At 43.2% G+C, this 19,975-nt stretch overlaps 1 protein-coding gene across 1 annotated transcript; it reads right to left on the reverse strand.

Moving 5' to 3' along the window:
- Positions 1–16,208: 16,208 nt before the first annotated feature.
- Positions 16,209–18,956, reverse strand: HOXC4 (homeobox C4). The gene is made up of 2 exons (XM_081946326.1): positions 18,049–18,956; positions 16,209–17,459 (listed from the first exon to the last, which is right to left on the reverse strand). Exons 1-2 carry the CDS (start codon positions 18,629–18,631, stop codon positions 17,104–17,106), a joined length of 939 nt encoding a protein of 312 aa, XP_081802452.1. The 5' UTR covers positions 18,632–18,956; the 3' UTR covers positions 16,209–17,103.
- Positions 18,957–19,975: the final 1,019 nt, after the last annotated feature.

Below are 19,975 nucleotides of genomic sequence, written 5' to 3' on the forward strand. Positions count from 1 at the left end.
CCCTATTTGTTTTACAGCTACAAATAAGTAAATAAGGGTGGAGACAAGCAAGCAACTGGACCTCTGCACTTCATTAACCTATTTATGAAAAGATAGATTAAAGAGGAAGAACTATGTGAAGTCCCTTCTGGGATATTGAAAATCAGCTTGTTATAAGCAAAAGACTCTGAATTGGCTTCTGGTCCATAAATTAAGAATAATGTGTTATGGGAGATGATCAAATGCTCCAGATTAAACCCCACAAATTGAATTTGCATCTGGCGTTGCTTTGGACTTTTTTGATAGGAACTATGCAAACGATATCATACTCTAGAATGGCTCTTGTGCAAAACTAGTAAAGCAATTGTCTTTTGATTGTCCCATGTGACTTTCCTTGTCCTGAGATGAATCTCCAACTCTCTGTTAGATGTAATTTGCCCTTCATGTGACCCCTTCATAGAAATCGATTGACAGTCTTAGTCCAATAGATCAGTGCAACCTATGAAGCAGCTGGCCTGATTCTATATGTTTGTTTGTTTGTTTGTTTCATCCTGTATGCATTTACTGGCCTCTAACTGATGCAAAAGCTCACGGGAGTGAGTGAAACAGAAAAAAAAATGTCTTAAGAGAAGTTACATGTAAACTGTTTATTTAAAACTGATGGTTTCAAACTTGCAGAGGGGAGAGCAAAGAAAATGTAAGATGTCTGGAATTAAGTCAGTTTTCTTGGTCCGGATTCGATGAGATGCTGTGTTATTCAGCATGGGTAGCTTTGATTTAACCACTGCTCCAACTTATTTGCAAATTGTAAACAAAACGGCTATTTCGCCCTTCTGGGTAAAGATCAAGTTGGCCAAGATTAAACCCAGATTTCATTTTAACAGTCACTCCTCAGAAGTAAGCCTACTGAGTTTTACTTTCAAGTAGCTACACAAAGGACTGCACCCCATGTGTGGCACTTGGACAACATTTAGGAGGGAAATAAAAACAGCTGGCATGTGTGGGGAGTGGGGGATATATTAGTTGTCTGAAGCTGAACATATCACTGGGTGAGTTCTTAGGATCAATGGGAGGGAGGATTAATTTGAATGGGGTCAAGTATATTTACATTGCAGATTTAAACTGCTTTCCAGCCCAATACCTCAAACTTAAGGGACCTTGGAACTGATGCTCTTTGTAGCAGCTAATTATCTCTAACAAAGAATTTATGGCAGCCACTCCACAACAGTATCTAAGGTTCTTGGGAAACATTGATCATTAAATCACTTTCAAGCTGTTTAAAATTGGTTATGGAAGTGGACCAATTCTCTGAATGGATGTTAAGCATCGAATGCCTCAGCCTCGACTGTGAAGCCACACAGTATCATTCAGGTTCACCTGGAAGTAAGTGTCCAGGTATTTACAGGGGCTCCGCTTTGTGCCAGATTTAAGATGCTGCAATCCTTCTGGATTTACCAAAGAGGCCTTAAATCTCCTCCATTTCAGTTTAGCACATCCATCTCTTCCACTGAAAAAGGTGGTTGTTTTAAAAAAATGATGTACCTGTTCCTTTTCTGGATTTATTCCCTGTATGTTTACAATCCAAGCAATTGGAGGAGGGGGCGATGTTAGGGAATCTATCTGAAGCACTAAAATCAAAATTTTAAATCATATGAGACTATTAGCAGCCATGGTTATTTTACTGACAGAATCCCGAAGGCACCTTTGGCAGCAGATACACTGAATTCAATTTTTTAATACACACACAGAGAGAGAGAGAGAGAGAGAATACATAGAGAAGATGATAGATAGATAGATAGATAGATAGATAGATAGATAGATAGATAGATAGATAGATAGATGATAGATAGATAGATAGATAGATAGATAGATAGATAGATAGAGCAGTAATTTATACCTAATTTCAAGTGGATTTCAATGCTGTGTGGCTAAATTTAGTCTGCATTTCCTTTGTGAGTTTAAAATACCACATCCCCACATGATTTATTTACATGGTGCATGATATGTATAGTCCAAGGCTGTTTCTCTCCCCCCCTAACCTCCCCCCTGCTTTCATCCCATCTAGATCTTCCATGAGGCAAGTTCACCTCTGTTTCTGAGGCAAATATGGGGGTGCTGAAGATGAGAAAGGTTGAGTGGTTTGGAGACCAGTCCTGTTAAATTCAGCAGGAGTTACTTTGCTACTTAATTCCCTTTCTAGGATTAATTTCCACCAGGGCTGTTTATTCCTGAAAAACCATTTAAGCAATGGGACAATTTAGTAGAAATACAAGCTCCCTTTTTGTCTGAAGGCCACTCCTTAATTTTATGCCTTAGTCTTAAAATATGCCAATGTGCCATCAGTAACAGTTACTTCCTTTCAAGTTGGTAAGAGGGGTGTGAATTTTTAGGTATGGGTATGGCAAAGAATGGGAAGAGTTCTTTCTCTTTATAGCTATTAGCTAAAAGAATGGCTAGGAGTCAGATGTTCACCTAAAGGTCTGCAGAGCATCAGTTTCACTAAAGCTGTCCTTTCCAAGCAAAATCAAAATGTAGCTGGTATTGGTAAATATATTTGGCAGAACCTTAGGGAGAACTGACACCAGCTTTCAGCAGCAAATTGCCCCGCTTAAAAGAGGAAAGCAAACGCTAAATCAAAGAGAGACCAAAGAGGAAACAGTATTAAAAGGAGAATGAATCTACCAGCCACCAAAATGAACCCTGTGTGAATTAGCAGAATTGGGCAGTGGGAAGAACATTAAGTATCTCCAAACAGACCTGATTCGGTTACAAAGATATCACAAAGTTAGCAGCCATTGTTTTCCCCATCTGTGCATGCTGCAATGCCAGGAGGAAGGCGAGGCTTACAAGCGAGATCAAAATAGGAGAACTGAGAATGGCTTTTGTATCATCTAGGAAGAACATAGACAAGCTGGTCCTTTAATAAACTTCAGGAATGCAGCTAAACCCAGCAAGAAGTATGGAATTTGTTTAGGAAGGCAAAGAAAGGAGTGAGGTAGGGGTATCCCCCCTCCCTCCCTCCCTCCCTCTCTCTTTCTCCCTCTCTCCCCCTAGATAAGAAATGCACTCCCACTCTTTCAACTTCCACCCCACACCTTAAATCAAGAGACTTCAAGAAGAATTCTCACTGACTAACTGATTTAAAATAATTTTAAAAAACCCTAAAACCAAGAAAAACAACCAACCTGTCTCTGAAATCTGTACACACAAGGAGAGAGAGAGAGACAGAAACGTGATCAATCATCAAAGAGAGAAGGCTGGTTGCCCTAGCCATAAGATCACAGCCCTAAACTGTATTTGATAAAGGCCAGGATGGGGAGAGAGGATGGCCTTTCACAACCTCCATTACCAGGTTCCTACAACAATTGGCTCCTTTTGTGGAAACTGACTCTAAAAAAAATATCATGGAAGAAATGTTGTCCACATCTGCCAGGAAGCTAAGCCATACCACCGGGTGATTCCAGGAGACATTTTCTACATAGAACCTCCTAGCTAGAGATGAGTTTTTCTACCAATTCTCCCAAGACTCCTTTGACAGTAAACAGCTTAGAAGAGTCACCTATGGGAAGACAGAGCCCATGGGAAGGAAGCCCATTAGATTCTAATGAAAAGTCCTTCTTTGACACTTATCAGACTTTCATTTTAGAGGCTGTTGAGAGCGCAATGGCACAAATAGATCCATATGTCAAAGAAAAAGGCAGCAGAGCCTCTCATGCGTCTCGTCTCTTTGCAAAAGATCACACATGCAACAGAGTCCCCTCCCCAACCCCAATATGCTAGGAAAGGGGTATCACAACTCCACCACCTCAGGCGGAACTTTGTCCCTTCTCCATTCAGCTGTCATTCATTAAAATAAATACATTCATTACTGAACTAAAATGTAGTTAATCCGGCTTTTCCACTTCCAAAGGGCTCTAAGTGATGGTAAGGTTCTGCAGAGGAATCAACCCTATGAGATCAAGTTTATTTAGAATCAGAGTGGAAAGGATATTGGATGTTAATATTGCAAAGTGGGATGTGGTAGATTTTTTTTATTTATTGGATTTATATATTATATAGTCTCTTGGTTTTTAAGTTCTGCACCTTAACCATTATACTGAATTGGCTCTCTGCCACTAGATAGTATCATGATCACAGCTGAGTAGCACATTGATGGTCTTCCACAGAAAGCATTCCCAATGGTCACAGTTTATAGACTTTGTAGTGGAGCAACAACTCTGGAGGGCCAAGTATTCCCCATTAATAATTAACTGGTGAAGTTGGATTCTAATTCCTGATCAGACCAACCAGTAAATCCAGTGGTTAAGATAATGGGAGCTGTGGTCCAAGAACATCTGAGGAATGACAGGTTGCCCACCACTTCTGACAGGCGCAGCTTGTATGATAAATGGGCACATCCCAGATAGGTTGGAGTGATGAAGCTAAGGCAGATCTCTCTGCCAGCATATCCCAAAATTGCTGACACAATACTCACGGGTTAGGGCCTTTATCACCCACTAAAAGTCAGCTGCACCTGAGCTCTGTTGCACACTCAATCAGACGCCTATATAAATAATCTTTTACAAATGGATACTTCTATCCTATGGAGACTTCACCAATAAGGGTGCAAATGGGTTATCATTGCAGCACAATTCTATGAACCAACAAGTTGGGGAGCATTTGTGTGCATACCCAACTGCACAGAGATATACTGTCTACAGATATACCGAATAATAATAATAATGTAACACCATACAATATTAAGGAACTAAAGATCTATCTAATTTAACAAAAAAATCTTGGATGTAAGCAGACAAATTATATTATCATCATACTCTAACTCCATCTCCTGTAACTTGCAGAGGCAACCATTGCAGCATTAACAATAATGATAACTACAATACCCTATGAGTATTTAAATACTGGTGTCCAATACCTTATAGCAAAAAAAAAAGGGGGGGATGACTTTTGGTGCAATTAAGTACATACAATCCGCAAGCAAATACACACACGGAAATTATTGGAAAGATCGTTTTCATTTCTAACTTTCTTGCTAAAGATCAGGAGCAGACGGAAACACACACACACACACCTCCATAAGATCAGGAGCAGACGGAAATAAATACACACAAACACACCCACACCCACACACACACACACACACACACACACACCCCTATAAGAGGATATCCCAGAAGCATTTTAAGGCGGTTGCCAATTCCAGCAAGCTCCTGCTATAGAAAACGGGCCCTTCACCATGGAGGCGCGGAACATTTTTCTTTTTCTTTCGGTTTCTTTGGACCGGCGGGTCGGCCGCGCAACCTAACAGAAGCCTCCAAGATCCGGGGGCCGATCCGCCGAACAAGTTCAGCGGCCCAACCGAAGCGCTTGCTGCTCAGCTCAGTCCCACCGACCTTCATCGAGTTTCCACGTCAGGAAATTCGCCAGGACGAAATCGGGGCTTTCCCCAAAGGCTCGAGAAGCCGAGACCGTGGCAGTTCCACTCGGCGTCTGCCCCTATCCCCCTTTGGAATCATCCGGGAGGTAGCCAGGGGGGACCGTTGAGTGAAAGCGCTGGGGTTCCAGGGAAAGAGAGGGACTGGCGGCCCCAGATGCCGTTCGGGAAGCTGGTGGCGGACGTAGTCACCAAGGCCTTTTTACTCGCTGTGGGTTGAGAAGGCTGCACTTTTCTTCCCAGGGAGCAGAGATACACAGGCCCCCGCGCGCAGCCCGCGCCCAGGGTCCCGGCCTTTGGACACCACCTGTCCTTTGGAGAGCTGTCCGAGTGTCGATTCCCCGAGCGAGATATTTATTTGGGTTTTTTTCATTTATTCATTCCCACCCACCCACCCAATTTAGGAACGAAGCCCCGAGCCCACCTCGAAGGTTTCCCAAAGAAAAGGGAAAGGTTTCTACACCTCTGTCCTTTCCGCCCTGGGAGAATAACCAATCTCTTCCCCGGGCCCTGCAGTAGGTCTTGGGGCATGTTTGGGGGACGGGGCTGGAGGGAAGAAACCAAATCAGGCGCCATTTTAAACCAGAGGCTCCGTAAGGTGACTTTCCCTCCATTTAGAGGACTTTCTACAGGTCCTTCTGGGCCTGATCGCCCACTTCGCATTCATCTTTCTCTCACACACACTGTCTTTGTGCAGGGAGGCCGGGGAAGTGATTGAAACTCATGTTTACTCAGTGGAGGGCAAAAGCGGAGTGGAAACCACTTCATCCAATTCCAAAACACCCCGCCTGCTTAACGGTTGTATGGAGGTTTCATACCACTATATTACAACCCAGGCGATCTATGATTAACTTAAACTTTAGTAGATAAACCTAACAGTGAAGCATGTAAACTAGTTGAAAGTTCAGCCCTTCAACTCGGTATTGCTTTTAGATACAGGGGTACACGTCAACCTTTGCATTATCTGGTCACCAGTTCAAATATGTATCACGCAGGGAGGGAGGAGTGGAAAGAGTGTGGGGCATTTAGGCTTTATTAGACCAGGTTGGTCTAATAGACCACATTTAGTAGACATTTTCTTTTGTTTTATTATTTTCTTTTCTTTTACCCTTTAAAAACAAAACAAATCTAGTGCCACTGCTTTAAATTTCAAGAATACCATGCTGTCACCTTTAACGCCGCCTGGTGTTTAATTTCTGACTGAATCCTTGGTCTTTAATCCAAACATAGTAGAACAACTGTAGAATGGAAGGTTTCTTATTGCTCTTGATTTACAGAGCGGCCTCCTTCTATGCTGGAAAGGGAACCTGGCCAGCTCTTGTTCTCCACTTCTCTCTTTCATGCCACTGACCACTTCTACATCTGGAGACCAACTCTAGCAGCCAACTCTAGAAACCTGCTGAGCCTCCTTCTTCAACCTCAGAGCCTAAAATGCCCCCTGCCTTCAGCTTCTTCCTTATGCCCAGGAACAGCTTCTGTCCTCAACCCAGCAAGAAGCCAGGTGGCTCTTGTTTCCTCTTAAGTGCAAAAGCTGGTTGGTGGGGGGAACTTAGACAATGCCTAGCCCTCTGCAGAATTAAAGGGACTAAGTGAGTGATCTGACAGTTTGGAGGGGAGCTTTCTGATAGGTTGAAAGATGACCCTGGCCGGGCTGAGAAAATGTACCAAAAACCAAAGGGCACCTTATATTGGCACTCATGGTTTAAGTATGATGCTTTGGTGATGCCAGGATAGTTCTGCCTTTTTCACTAGTGTGCAGTGATCGGTGGGGAGTTTTCAGTGGGGAGGGGCTGATCTAGACATATCACAATAGGAGTCTTTTGTTAGGAGGTATGCCGTTATTTATTTTCAATTAATGCACACATTTCACTCCAAGGTCACTCATTTCCCTTATTGTCTTCTGTGCTATATACACTTCTGTGCTACACTGTGCCAAATCCTCCTTGTCTTCCAGGAGTCCCAAGTCAGAGGGTGTGAACAAAGCCAAATCTAACTCTATCTAAAAACCAGATATCTCGGATAATCAGATTAATCTTATTTAGGATATCAGTCTCAAATAATCAAATAATAATCAATTTCTCCTTGGTGGGTCCCATGCCCAGTTTTCTCGGAAGAGAAAGCTGAAGGGAAAGAAGAAACGGTGGATCATTCTTACACCCAAGTAGGAATGAACAAATTTTGCAGCTTTAAATTCATGGCATCCTTTTTTTAAAAAAGTTTTTTTTATTGTTTTAATTAAACACACACACAAAAAAAAACATTATTCATTACATCTAAATTCATGGCATCCTTTTAACATCTATGTATGATGTAATTCACAGCTATAGAGGGAGAATAAAGGATGCACCCCAGATTTGAATGCTAACAAGGGACGGTAAACCACGCTTTTCCAGAAACTGTACATCTACAGGAGAAAATCCAAACCAGATAAGGAGCAAAAGGAGGGCCCCCTCTGTCCTAAAAAGCTCAAATGGCCACATTTTCCTACTAAATCATTCTCCTTGGTCCCAGCCAAATCTGTTTTGACTTGTTTGGAGCAATATGTGCTTTCAAAGGCCTGGCTCTAATTTTACATGGGAGGAAAGTTTCTTGTCTGAAATCTGCATCCTGGAGCCCCAAAAAGTGGTTTGTCCCGGGAAAACTGATTTTCTACTAAAAGATTCAGAAGGGACTCTCTTAGAAGTGTGACCTTGAGATGGAGGAGTTTTTCATGGGCACCTGGACTGCAAAAGGGGCTGTGAAAATGACACCCTTCCTCACTGCCTAACCATTTAGGTATAAATGCATTAGTAATTGTAGCTAATATCCCAAACCAGGAGGAGGATTGTTGGCATCCTTCCCTGAGTAGCAAAGTTCTCCTCCTAGACTTGTGAACCTTTACCCAACAATCACATTAACCTGCTGCTCCAAGAAGATGTCAACAACCAACTTTTCAAAGCAACCCTCCTCCTCCTCCTCCTCCTTTGTTTTGCAGTCCGAATGTGGGGTTGTGACCCAGCTGGGAATGGAGTAAGTAAACAGGTTTTCATGGGGTTCCTTTAAATATTGCAGACATCCCAACACGTGTGTGTGTGTGTGTGTGTTTGTGTGTGTGTTTGTTTGTTTGTTTTATGTAAAAGTGAAGGCTCTGAAAAAAGACCCAGACCCTTTGGAGGAGGGCACTTGCAGCATGACAAGTCTTTTTATGGGTTCAGCAGAAGGTGGTGAAAGAACCATGGTTTGTTGGGATGTCTTTATGGGTCAAGGCCTGGTTTGTTGAGAAACTCGGAGCAACAGCCCTGCAAGACTCCTCCATCCTTTATTTTGCAAGGCCCAGAAGGAAGCTTTGGTAAGAAGGGACCTTTCTTTAAGCGAGGATCAGGAGCACTCTCCCTTTTCATTGACACACACACACACTTACAATATACAGTACATACCCGCAAAACAGTGTGCTCAGTGCAGGATTTCTCTTTCTATTCTGCAAACGGAAGGACCTTTCTGGTTCTGCTCTTTACTGCCTGAGCACACTGTGGGTTTTCTGGGAAGCTGGGCCCTATTTTAATGTTAGGCAGGCAGGGAAAAGGCAGAGAAGGTCCCCCCCCCCCCGCCCCCAGGTTTCACCTATATGGGTGAGGACCATTTTAAAATACCATTGTATCCATCTATACAGGAAGGACTCATGGGAGAAGAGCCTAATGCTGGAAAAGATTGGGGGGCGAAAGAAGAAGGGGACGACAGAGAATGAGGTGACTGGATGGAGTCACGGAAGCAGTAGGCGTGAGCTTAAATGGACTCCAGAGGATGGAAGAGGACAGGAAGGCCTGGAGGAATGGTCTCTATGAACTAACAACAAAAATACCAATCCATTGAGAGCCAATAGGGAAGAACTATTGTAGTTAGGGAATTTTTGGCTCATGAGGTTCTGAATCCAACATTTTATCCACCACTCTTTATCCCTCTCCTTAATCTACATTGATCTTACCTCCAAAAGCAATGATCATCTTATGGCTGATCTAGGTTGGAATCAAGAATTTTGCCAGCTTTTAAGCAACTGCAGCAAGCCTGGGGCCTTTGGTAGGACTCCTGCCAACCAAGGTGCCTTTCAGAGCTCTCCGCCACAGGGCAAAAGGCATTGTGCCTGGCTTGCCAAACTCCCTTATGTAAGGCGATCCGGCATTATCTCCTACTTCCCCCACCCCAGCTACAATTAAAATCAGAATTTGCCATCAAAAGGGAAGCAGGAACTGACTCACCCCCATCAGTTAAGCACCTCTGAAGCCTTTTAAGCCAGACCAAAGGGTGTTGACTTACCTTCCTAGAAAGGGAGAGATGTTGGCTAGGAGTATGGCAGGGAGCTCCAGGACAAACAATAGTTCCATTTCAGCCTTCCTAGGAAACACCGGGCAGGTCAAGAAAAGATAAAATTCTCGGAAGAGGCAGAAGGTCAGCTATAAAATCAAGGAAAGACCAAGACCAACATTCAGAAAATAGGTGGGATTATCAACTCAACCCAGCCAGGAAGAGTAATAGTGCTCCTCAGTATTCTCCCATCAGACCATGAAGTCAAGACTAGATGATCTTTCTGATGATGACCGTTATTACTACTGTACTGCTGCTACTGCCAGGATATTGTTGGGTATCCTCCATATAGCTCATCAGCCCTAGAAGACCCTGGTTAGTGACTCTATGGGATGGTGGGAGAGACTTGCAGAAATCCAGGTGACTGGGTGTTAAGATTACACCAACCCATCTGGGAAAGCTTCAGGATATCCATACCCATCCTGGTACCTGCAGCCATGGTGGGTTTTAGGACTTATAATTCTCAAGAAACCCAACCTTTGGGCTGGAAGTCATAAAAAGTGTTGTGCAACATATATTTGTAAAGGTTGAGGCTGAAGAAGCAGTTCTACAGATGGTAGGAAATGTGAGCTAGAAAAAGATGCATTCACATTCAGGGGCTTCTTGCCCTTTCCCTCCTCCAGGTTGCCTTATTGCTGCCTGTGGCAGCACCACGAGAAGAAGAAAATCTCACACTGTTCATAATTTACAGGCTTATATCATTTATGAACAAGTGTCCAGAGTGCAGTGAGAAATAAATGATTCCTTTTCTCTGGTAATCCTGGGACTTGAGGTCACCCAATAAAATGGTTCCGCGATAGTTTCAGAAAATTATGAGTCACATGTGGGGGGTTATGATTTACTTTAGCGAACTCAGAGAGGGCCAGTAGTTTAGAGCAGCATCAAAAGGGAGGAGCTAAATTCATGGTGATATTTAGCAGAAGCTATTGGCCTATTGCATTTCCATGGTCAGAAGTTCTCTATCCCAGAGTGAGTGAGGCATGCTTGGAATGGAAGCAAAAAAAAAAAACCACCCCATATTTCATCCCCAAATATCATTTTCCTGTTAGCCAGGAGCACATAGTTGGTTTGAGAATTGAAGGTGCCTTTGTCTGAGTTAAGATTTGGGTGAGATGACTGCGGAAGTATGTCATTGCACTGGCTCAACCTCTCAAAAGGAAGAGTTTTGTTGTTCCCCCTGATCCACTTGGGATCCAATCTTGCATTGCAGGGTGTGTGCCCCAATTTTTACTTAAGTACTTAGGGCTGAGAATTGGGTGTATAATACACACCATTGCAGTCTAGTATTCTTCTCTCCCTAACTTTTCTGTGAGTTAAATCATAAGTCCCTTTAGTCCCATTCATTTAAAAAGAAAGAAAGAGGTTATTATTGTGCCTGTAAAGATTTGACTGTCAAACAGGAACTGTTTCTTTTCTCCTTTTTTTAACTTTAGGTACATCAATACACCTCCTTTAGCAAATAAATAAGAAAGGGGAAATTGAAAACTTATCCTGTCATTGTAAATTAGTAATAATGGCAATAATAAAAACTCTGTGTATTTACATACCCGGTTCCATATGTTACAGAAATAGGTATGTATCTAGCTATGTATGAATGCATGTAAAAGCAGATGCAGGAGCTTACAAAGGAAATATTACTCTCTCTTTTGGTTACAGCTGCATTTGGCCTGCTGATATTGCCCTCATTCCTTCTTTACAGAACAGAAGCTGAAGGTAGTTTTCTATCCCAAAAAGTAATTTGTGTCAACTGAAGTGCTACTGTACATGAATGCCTATAATATATATGCGCGCACACACACACGCACACACACACACACGCACACGTACAGGAACAGAAGACACAAAAAAACAAAGGGCAACAATTTTGCCAGAAATCAGTACCATCAACATAAAAGCTATTTATTGGCTGTTTGCTAGGAAATACTACTCTTTCAGTAAAGTCCCAAAATGTTTGGTTTGGTACCTTGCCCATCAAAATAAATCAAGGCGACAGATTAGGAAGTACATAAAACTATATCTCTAGATAATGATATACGAGACCACAATAAATATAAGTTACATGTTGAAGCTGCTGGCAGTTATGGTTGGAAACCCGTAACTCATTCATTTAACCCTGGCGGAATGTTTGTCTTTTAATTACAATTAAACAGCGCACTTAAACATTTTTCCTTCCCCCCCCCCCGAAAAAAAAAAACTGTACGAGGAGAAAGAAACAGGAGGGGGAAGGGAGAGATAACTTAGCAAAAGCAAAGTCGAGCAGGGGCTGTAGAGGGGAGTTATCAAACTCCTGGGACATTCTTTACTTAAGAAGCTAAATTATGTTAGTATACTAGGGATGGTTTTTTTTTTAAAAAAAAGGTGAGGTGGGGTATTGTCTTACTTTTTTCTCTCTCTTAAAACCCCAAGTCCTGTCCAAACAGACAAATTCTCCTCAGTTTCTCAGCCTCTCCTTTTGAAAGAGTTCTTTTCCTAAACAACATCAGAAGAGGGTGGAATTTGGAGATCCCAAGGAATCCCTGACCGGCTCTTTCTGGACCGGAAGTTTCTTTAAACCCTCTCCATCACTTCCAAGGAAAAAAGAAGGATCCCCCATGGCCTGTTTTCCCAGGCTGGAGGTGTTTCCCTTTTGGCTTTCCCCCTCAAAGCCTCTTGTGTCCTTCCTTATCAAGGAAATGAAGGAAAATGTCTTGGAAAAAGTTTGCCTGGGCACTTGAAGGCTGTGGAACTGAGTTCCTGAAGTTCCTAAAACACTCCAGAAATATTTCTACAGAGCTCCTGCTTTTTTTAACTCCACCCCCGCCCCATCCCTGGGGGGGGGGGGGAGGAAATAAAGGAAATAGGGTGGGGGAAGGACTGAACAACCTCAGCTACCTACCAGGAGACAGGAAGGAGAGTCTTGGGTGCTGTTTTCAGGCCTGCCCAGGTAAGAAAACGGAAGCTTCGGGTGCAGATCCTGCCACAGTAGGAAGAAAACCTCGCCAACACAACGGAGCTGGAGGCCCAAAAGTACAGCCATCAAGCGAACCGCTGCCCTGCTAGGGTTCCCTCATTGGCAGCCAATGGCCAGAAGCTTCCAATCCGGATTGTTCAGGAAGGTCTCCTCCTGCCCGGCTTCGATTACCGATTCCCGGCTTCCCTGTTCTGGTTGCCTTCGTCTTGCGCGCAGCAGAAACCCCAAAGCCTGTAGGCGCACCTTAACCAACATAGCCGATTTTTTCCCCCTTTGACTCTTGGCGTTAAACTATATATATATTATATATATAAATTATATATATATAATTTCTTTTCTGAATAAAATCTATGTATGAATGCTGAAGCTGCTTATATGGTGAAGTTCCCCCCTCCCTCCAAAAGTTAATTTTTTTAAAAAAAATAGGCAAGCGACTTACTTGACGTTGCAAACTTTGTTCTCGCCTGGACTAGCCCGCTCTAGGAAACCTTTCAAGTTACGGGAAGGAGGGGAAACAAAGTAGGCAAGGCTTGGCCGAGACTTCACCCTGCCTGCTTTTCTCTGGAGTTATTTTGGTGACAGCACCGGCCCGATAAAGCGCATTGAATCTGTCCGAAGCCCAACTTTCCCCTCCCCTCCCCGCGCGCCTACCCACCCACCCACCCGGCTCTATTGCGATGGAAAATTTCTTTACAAAGAATCGAAACAGGGGCGATGCCTTTAAGTTTGTCTAAGGCGCGTTGAGAGGTACACGTTAAGAGACTTCACTCGGGTCACCGGGGGGGGCTCTGAGGTCAGCCTGAGCCGTTAAGAATAAAACTGCTGGCCTAGAAAAGTTGTCCTCTGAATGAACCCACTTTTTCCCCCCTTTCCCCCCCTCGAACTTCAATGAAGTACCTTTCAGGCTCTCGACATGGAAGCTGAGAAAGAGGGAAGAGGGAGGTGGGAAAGATGGTGGGATGGAGGTTTGGATCTCTTAACATTCTCTTTTTTTCTCCCCCTCCCCAACTCCGCACCTCTTCTCACTTGCCTTTATAATCATAATCTATGTTCCCTAGGGGGGGAGAAATTATGTCATGGCCAAGTCTCAAGGCTAAACGAACTTATTAACCATAAATATATTTAAAAACCCAAAAGAATCTGATTGCAGAAGGGCAGATTACAGAAGATGAAAAGAGTGAAAGCAAACTTTAGGAGGAAAATAAATAAATAATCCAGGAGAGGCTAGGGGAAGGGATAGAGCACTATAAATATTGTGCAGCCACGTATTTAAATGAGAGGTTTACTGAAAGGTTTTTTTTTTTAAATGAATATGCAGACTATAGGGTTGCAAATGTGATCGATGATCCCCCTTGTTCCCCACCCCCCTCCCTGGCTTCCTAGGCAGACACAGAGAATGCCCCCAATACAAAATCTCTCCACATTCAGAAACTGATCTTGGTCACAAGACCGTCAAAAGTGTGTTGTGTATATGTGTGTGTGAGAAAGAAGGATTGTTAAAACAAACCATGTAGTGTAATACAGGCACATCCATAATATAGTCAGAATACTTATTAATTTAAGTATGGAATATCAATGCGGGTTTGTGGGAGAGTGTCAGAAGGGGTTTTTTTGTTTTGTTTTTTGTGTTTTTTTGCAAAACAATGACCTTTCATTTTTACAATGAAAAACTAGAACTTTGGGTATTTTTTAAAATCCCTTTATTTTTATCCCGTATTTTGCAGAGGGCCTATGTATGAAAAGTATGTATTTACGTCTATAAAACTGAGTGTGCTTGTCTTCTTACAGCAATAAGAACAAAAATAGTATATTTGAATAAATGATTTTTTAAACTGGAAAGTTGATAAGCATACACACTTGATGGATTAAATATGTAGCCGAGGTCTTATGCACAGTAAATCTCAGCTGTGTTCAATGGCATTTCCTCAAAAGTTAGTCTGCACAGGACTGCAGTCTGAATGCTTATCTATGTTTCCCCTCTTGATCCATAAAATAAGGTGGACAAACAGGCCTGATAGTGTGAGAAGGAAACATTTTAATTTATAATTCCCATACACTCAACACATAAATCTGTATTCTTTACTGGGAATCTTAAAAATAATGCCATAGGTTTTCGCCTGGCTGCTCTGTCAGTCATCTCTTCAACATACATCAGATGGATTGAACAAGTAACAGGCTTGAACTGTCATCCTCTTTAGCTGGACCTCAAGTTTCTTTATGAAGTGGTTTGTAAATGAATCTGGATAATTACTACTAGGTTTAATTATGCCCCATTTAAAAACCACAAAAGTTCTACATTAACCTGAATGGAATGGCTGAATAATCTGAATATGTCTGTCAGTCATTTCCTAAGTGTTCCATAGGCCTTGGATGCGAAACTGATTTTCTTTATCATCATAGTAACATAGGCTATAGTAACATGCCCTTCAGAAATCATTTTCCCTAATCTTTCAAACTCCTATGTCATCTGAAATGTATGTATATACAGTATGTATGTATGTATGTATGTATGTATGTATGTGTGTGTATGTATGTATACACACACACACACACACACACACTGTGATTCACTATCAATGCTATAGTCAGTCCACAATTTTGCACATAATTTAAGGATAATACATACAAATACATTTATTCTTCTGCTCTTTCAACCTAACTAATTTCTGCTTTCAGGTGATTAAAAGATTTACCAATGCAAATAAAGATCCTGGCACTAACATCTAAAAGAAGAGTTGAAAAACATAATTTGATCACCTACTTATTTTCCATTTTCAGGGCCTGCTGATTAATAGGACAATCAGCACATTTAAAAAGGCACTTGCTAAAGTATCTATCTTATCTATCTACAATCACAGTAGAACTATTTCTAGTGCAAACACATCTGTGCTACATTTTTCCCCAGTCACCCTTTCTGCTTCCCCTTAAAAAGTAAACATCTCCAGATTCTCTACAATACTACTCTTTCTCTCTAGTATCTACAATATATGCTAGAAACGTACAATAACAAGGGGTAAATGTGAGCTAAAGTTGTTTACAGACAGCAAAAGAAAGCAATTAATTTGATAACATGATTAAACAAAGGGAAAGAGGCTCATGTACCTATAAAATTTTAAAAGACACAATTTTTTGTAGATAAAAAAGTAATGCATGAACTCATCCAGAATCAGCTGAATCTATTTCTAATCAAACACATGTGTATACCTCCAGGGCAAAGATTGCCTGGTAAAGTGTGAGTTCAAAGACAGTGCCCATCTTGTGATGTCACAGAGTAGAAGGGGTGCAAGTCACAATTCCTAAAATCAATGGCAGGCTGACAATTTCGCTTCCGTGGCACTAGATGACTTTTTTAAAAAAAACTCCACACCTAACCAGGGAAAGTTCTTCAAACTTAGCTGAGAAAAGGTCTTTTTACTCAGGTAATTCTGTCCCTGCCTATTCTCCCAGCATTTTATTTTTAATAGCAGGCAAAAAAGCAAAATAACTCACCAAACATTCCAGAGTCAGTCTGTGTCACACTCACTTGTTTTGTTTTGTTTTATTGAACAAGGGGACTTTCACATATACACTTAAACTCATTTATTGCAGGTTTACAATGATCATGTAAAATTAGTCCAAAAACACAAGAACCACGACAAAAAGCCAAAAAAAAAAAAAAAATCTACCCACTGATTTTTTTCCCCTTCAATTCGCTGCCTAGCTTGCTCTCCTTATCTCTTGCTGCTCACATTGAACTAACCAGACATTTATTAGTTTCTACTAGCTCGTGTGTGCCATCCCCCCTTTTTGTAAAAAAAAATCTTTTCTCCACATTTATACAAGAAGAAAGAAAAGGAGGAGGGGGGGGGGAAACCTTCAATGGTCCTCTTTTTTTTGTTCTCCATGTGTAAACTCAGAGAGCAAAATAATTACATTCTTTCCTTGCCTGTATAATTATTAGCATATGCCCCGATTTTTCATCTAAAACAGAACGTTTAGTTCCCCGACCCAACACGCACGCTTATATACATACAGACATACATCCCCATGCAGACACATCCGCTTACACAGCCCTTCCTTCCATTCTCTTTCCTTTTTTAAAAAATAAATAAAACCCTGAAAATGGTGATTAAAAAACCCCCCCAACAGGTATGCCACCTGGCCTCTCATGCTAATAATACATGCACCTAAAGCTTGAGATCCCCAACAGACCTCATTCTTTTGTGTATGTGTATGTATGTGTGTTTGTCTCTCTCTCTTTCTCTCTCTCTCTCTCTCTCCTAAATATATATACACCGCACGGGAAAACTACGAGGAAAAAAACCCCCCAAAATATATAGATATATATTAGATTCTATAAATAATCAGAGTCAATTTGCATGGGGCGTTTGTTGTTGTTGTTGTTGTTGGTTGGTTGGTTTGTTTATAACCTTGTAATATCCTCTGCTCGTGGCTCCTGAGCTGAGCTCTGCGAATGATCTTCTCCAGCAACCGCGTTGGAAGAAGAAGCGGGCAGGGATCCGGCCGAGGAATTGGCCGGAGCCGTAGATCTCACTTTGGTATTGGGCAGCCGGTGGTCTTTTTTCCATTTCATCCGCCGGTTCTGAAACCAGATCTTGATCTGTCTCTCCGAGAGACATAAGGAATGGGCAATCTCGATGCGCCTCCGCCTCGTCAGGTATCTGTTATAGTGGAACTCTTTTTCTAATTCCAAGACCTGCTGACGGGTGTAGGCAGTCCGGGACCTCTTAGGCTCGCCTCCATTGTAATTAGGGTTCACTGGAGAAAACAAACAAACAAGCCAAACCAAACCAAAGATTCGCATGGATGCAAGGAAGCGGGGGAATTGGGGGGGGGGGGAGAGAAAAGAGCCTGCGAGATCTCCGGTGGCTCAGGGCGCCGAAAGAGGGAGAGGGAGAGCGAGATCGAAAGAGGGAGAAAAAAGGGGAAAGGGGGGGGGAGCCATCCGCCTACTGGGTTATAAAGAACCCAAGACTTTTTGCTCCTAAGAAGAAGGGGTTTCCTTGGCTTGGGAAGAGCCTGAATTATTTATGCACCCCTCTCCAAGCCTTTGGAGTTTCACACATACATAACAGAACGAACCACATGGCTGGGGCTGCCCAGACTAGCTCGGCTATAAAATTTATGGTGGGTGTAATTACCCGCTCGGAGTCGTAAATCCAGCTCAATTGTGCTAACCCAAAGACTCTCGTCGAAAGCAAAGGAGGAGACAGGGGGAAAAGGGGAGAGAGGGAGGGAGAGGGAGCCTGAGAGCTTGGTGGGAAGGGGGGGGACGCAAACACACACACACACACACATCTACACACGCATCTGAGAGAAAAGGAGCAGAGGAGGAAAAGTTGCCTACCAGTACTGACGTGGATTTTTTTCATCCATGGGTAGACTATGGGTTGCTTAGAGGCCGTGCTGCTGGGATGCTCGGGGTTTTGCTGGTTGCAAGCTGGAGGGGCCGGGGAAGGAGAGGTAGCCGCGCTGGAGAGAGCCGTTTGGTCACAGAGCTGCTGCGCTTTCTCGGGGAGATGGTGGCCTCCGGGCGTCTGTCCATGGCCCCGTGGATGCGCGGAGGGGTTGCCGGGACCTTGGAGGCTGGCACAGCTGTACTGGCGCTCGGGGTAGCTGGGTCGCTGTGGAGGAGGAGGTGGTGGTGGTGGTGGTGGAGGTGGAGGTGGAGGGTACAATTCCTGGTGATGATGCTGGAAACTGGACTCCCTAGTCCGACTGTAATATTCCGGACTGTGGTCTGGGATGTAATTATTTTGCGAATATTCTTCGCATGGAGGAAATTTCGGATCGATGTAGTTAGAGTCCATCAAATACGAGCTCATGATCATTAATTTCTGGAGTGGAAAATAATTTTTCTCGCTTTGTCGTTTTTCTGCTCCATAAAACCCTCCTACTAGCTGGCGACCCCGTAAAGTTACTTTCACCATGTGACTCGTTGCGCCAATCACGCCAGCCGCGCTAGTCCCCGGATAAGGAACCAAAAGCTTATTCAAAGTGTATCCAATTTGTGTGCGCGCGCGAGAGTGTGTGTGTCTACACGAGCGTGTGCGTGTGATCTTGTTTGGTCGGTGGTCTCTCTCTTTCTCTCTCCCTCCCCACCCACCCGCCCAATTCCGAGCAGAAGGGAATTGGGGGTGGGAGGGTAAATAATGCAGGCAACCAGAAATGGCTCTTCTCTCCTTTGCCTTTCCTTCTTTTCTTAAAGGACCACGTCAAGTCAGGGAGACGATAGAAATAAAGTCCATTTTTTTTTGGCAGAGAGATGGGAATGTAGGAAAAGCTTCTTCCCATTAGGTTTTCCCCGCCCCCCACCCTAATCCACCCATCTCCTTTCAGGTACCCAAGCAAGCCCTTTCTTGTACACAACCAAGAATGGAGTGAATGTCGCTTAGGAGAAACACCCAAGGTCTCCCTTTGCAGTGCAGAGAGAGAGAGCGAGAGGAAGGGCGCTCAAAATTGCTTTGCTTGTTTCACCTTAAAGAAAATCGGGAGGGTGTTGCCTCCGCCTCCCTCCTCTCTTCCCCAGAACTCAGCTAGCATAATTGTCTGCAGAAGCGCCCTCTCCATAGACCACAAGCTCCCTTCAAGACGCTCGGACTGAAAAGTAGGAAGAAGTTCAAGATTTGCATGCCAATGATTTGTGGGCAAGAGGAAGGAAAAGACAAAGAAGTCAGCTTACCTGGGAGGGCGGAGAGCGGGGGGGGGGGGGGTTGGGAGAGGAGCAGGGGCATATGCAAATCACCTTTGCGTCATTTGGAGTGTTCTAGGAATGCTCATTAACCTTTGCTTAAGGGCGATCTGAGGAGTTGCAAGAAGAAACTAAATGCGGAGGAAGTTCTAGGCAGCCAATGGGCAGGTCCATTACCCTTCCAGGGTGGGAAGGGGGGATGAGAAGGTGACAGTAAGGGGAAACACACAAATAGAAGCTCTCTTCATTTCGGATCCGGATTTCTTTCAGTCAAAGATTATGGTGGTGGTGGTGTTTTGTAATTTTGGGGGGAAACGTGCACATCTTACACCCATCTGGACTGAATGTAAGACAGAAGGGTGATAATTATGCCCCTGCCCCATACAAGAGGTAGGCATGACACACGCACCCTGCCCACCCCCCAACTAATAGAAAAGTATAGGGCCTTAATTCAAAATATCTGGTTTCCTGATGGAAATAGGAGTGGACAGAATATATGCCCAAATGCCAATATAAACAGACCCCTGGGTAGGCTAAAGAAGCTGATCTGAAGCAAACATTTTAAAGTGTTCATTTATTGCAG

Source organism: Natrix helvetica (assembly GCF_964273705.1).
Source record: "Natrix helvetica genome assembly, chromosome: 1".
Classification (NCBI taxonomy): domain Eukaryota; kingdom Metazoa; phylum Chordata; class Lepidosauria; order Squamata; family Natricidae; genus Natrix; species Natrix helvetica.

Coding starts and splice junctions, on each gene's coding strand:
- HOXC4 (XM_081946326.1), bottom strand. CDS start 18,631: ATGGTGAAAGTAACTTTACGGGGTCGCCAGCTAGTAGGAGGGTTTTAT. Junction 17,460..18,048: donor AAAAATCCACGTCAGTACTG/GTAGGCAACTTT, acceptor TGTTTTCTCCAG/TGAACCCTAATTACAATGGA.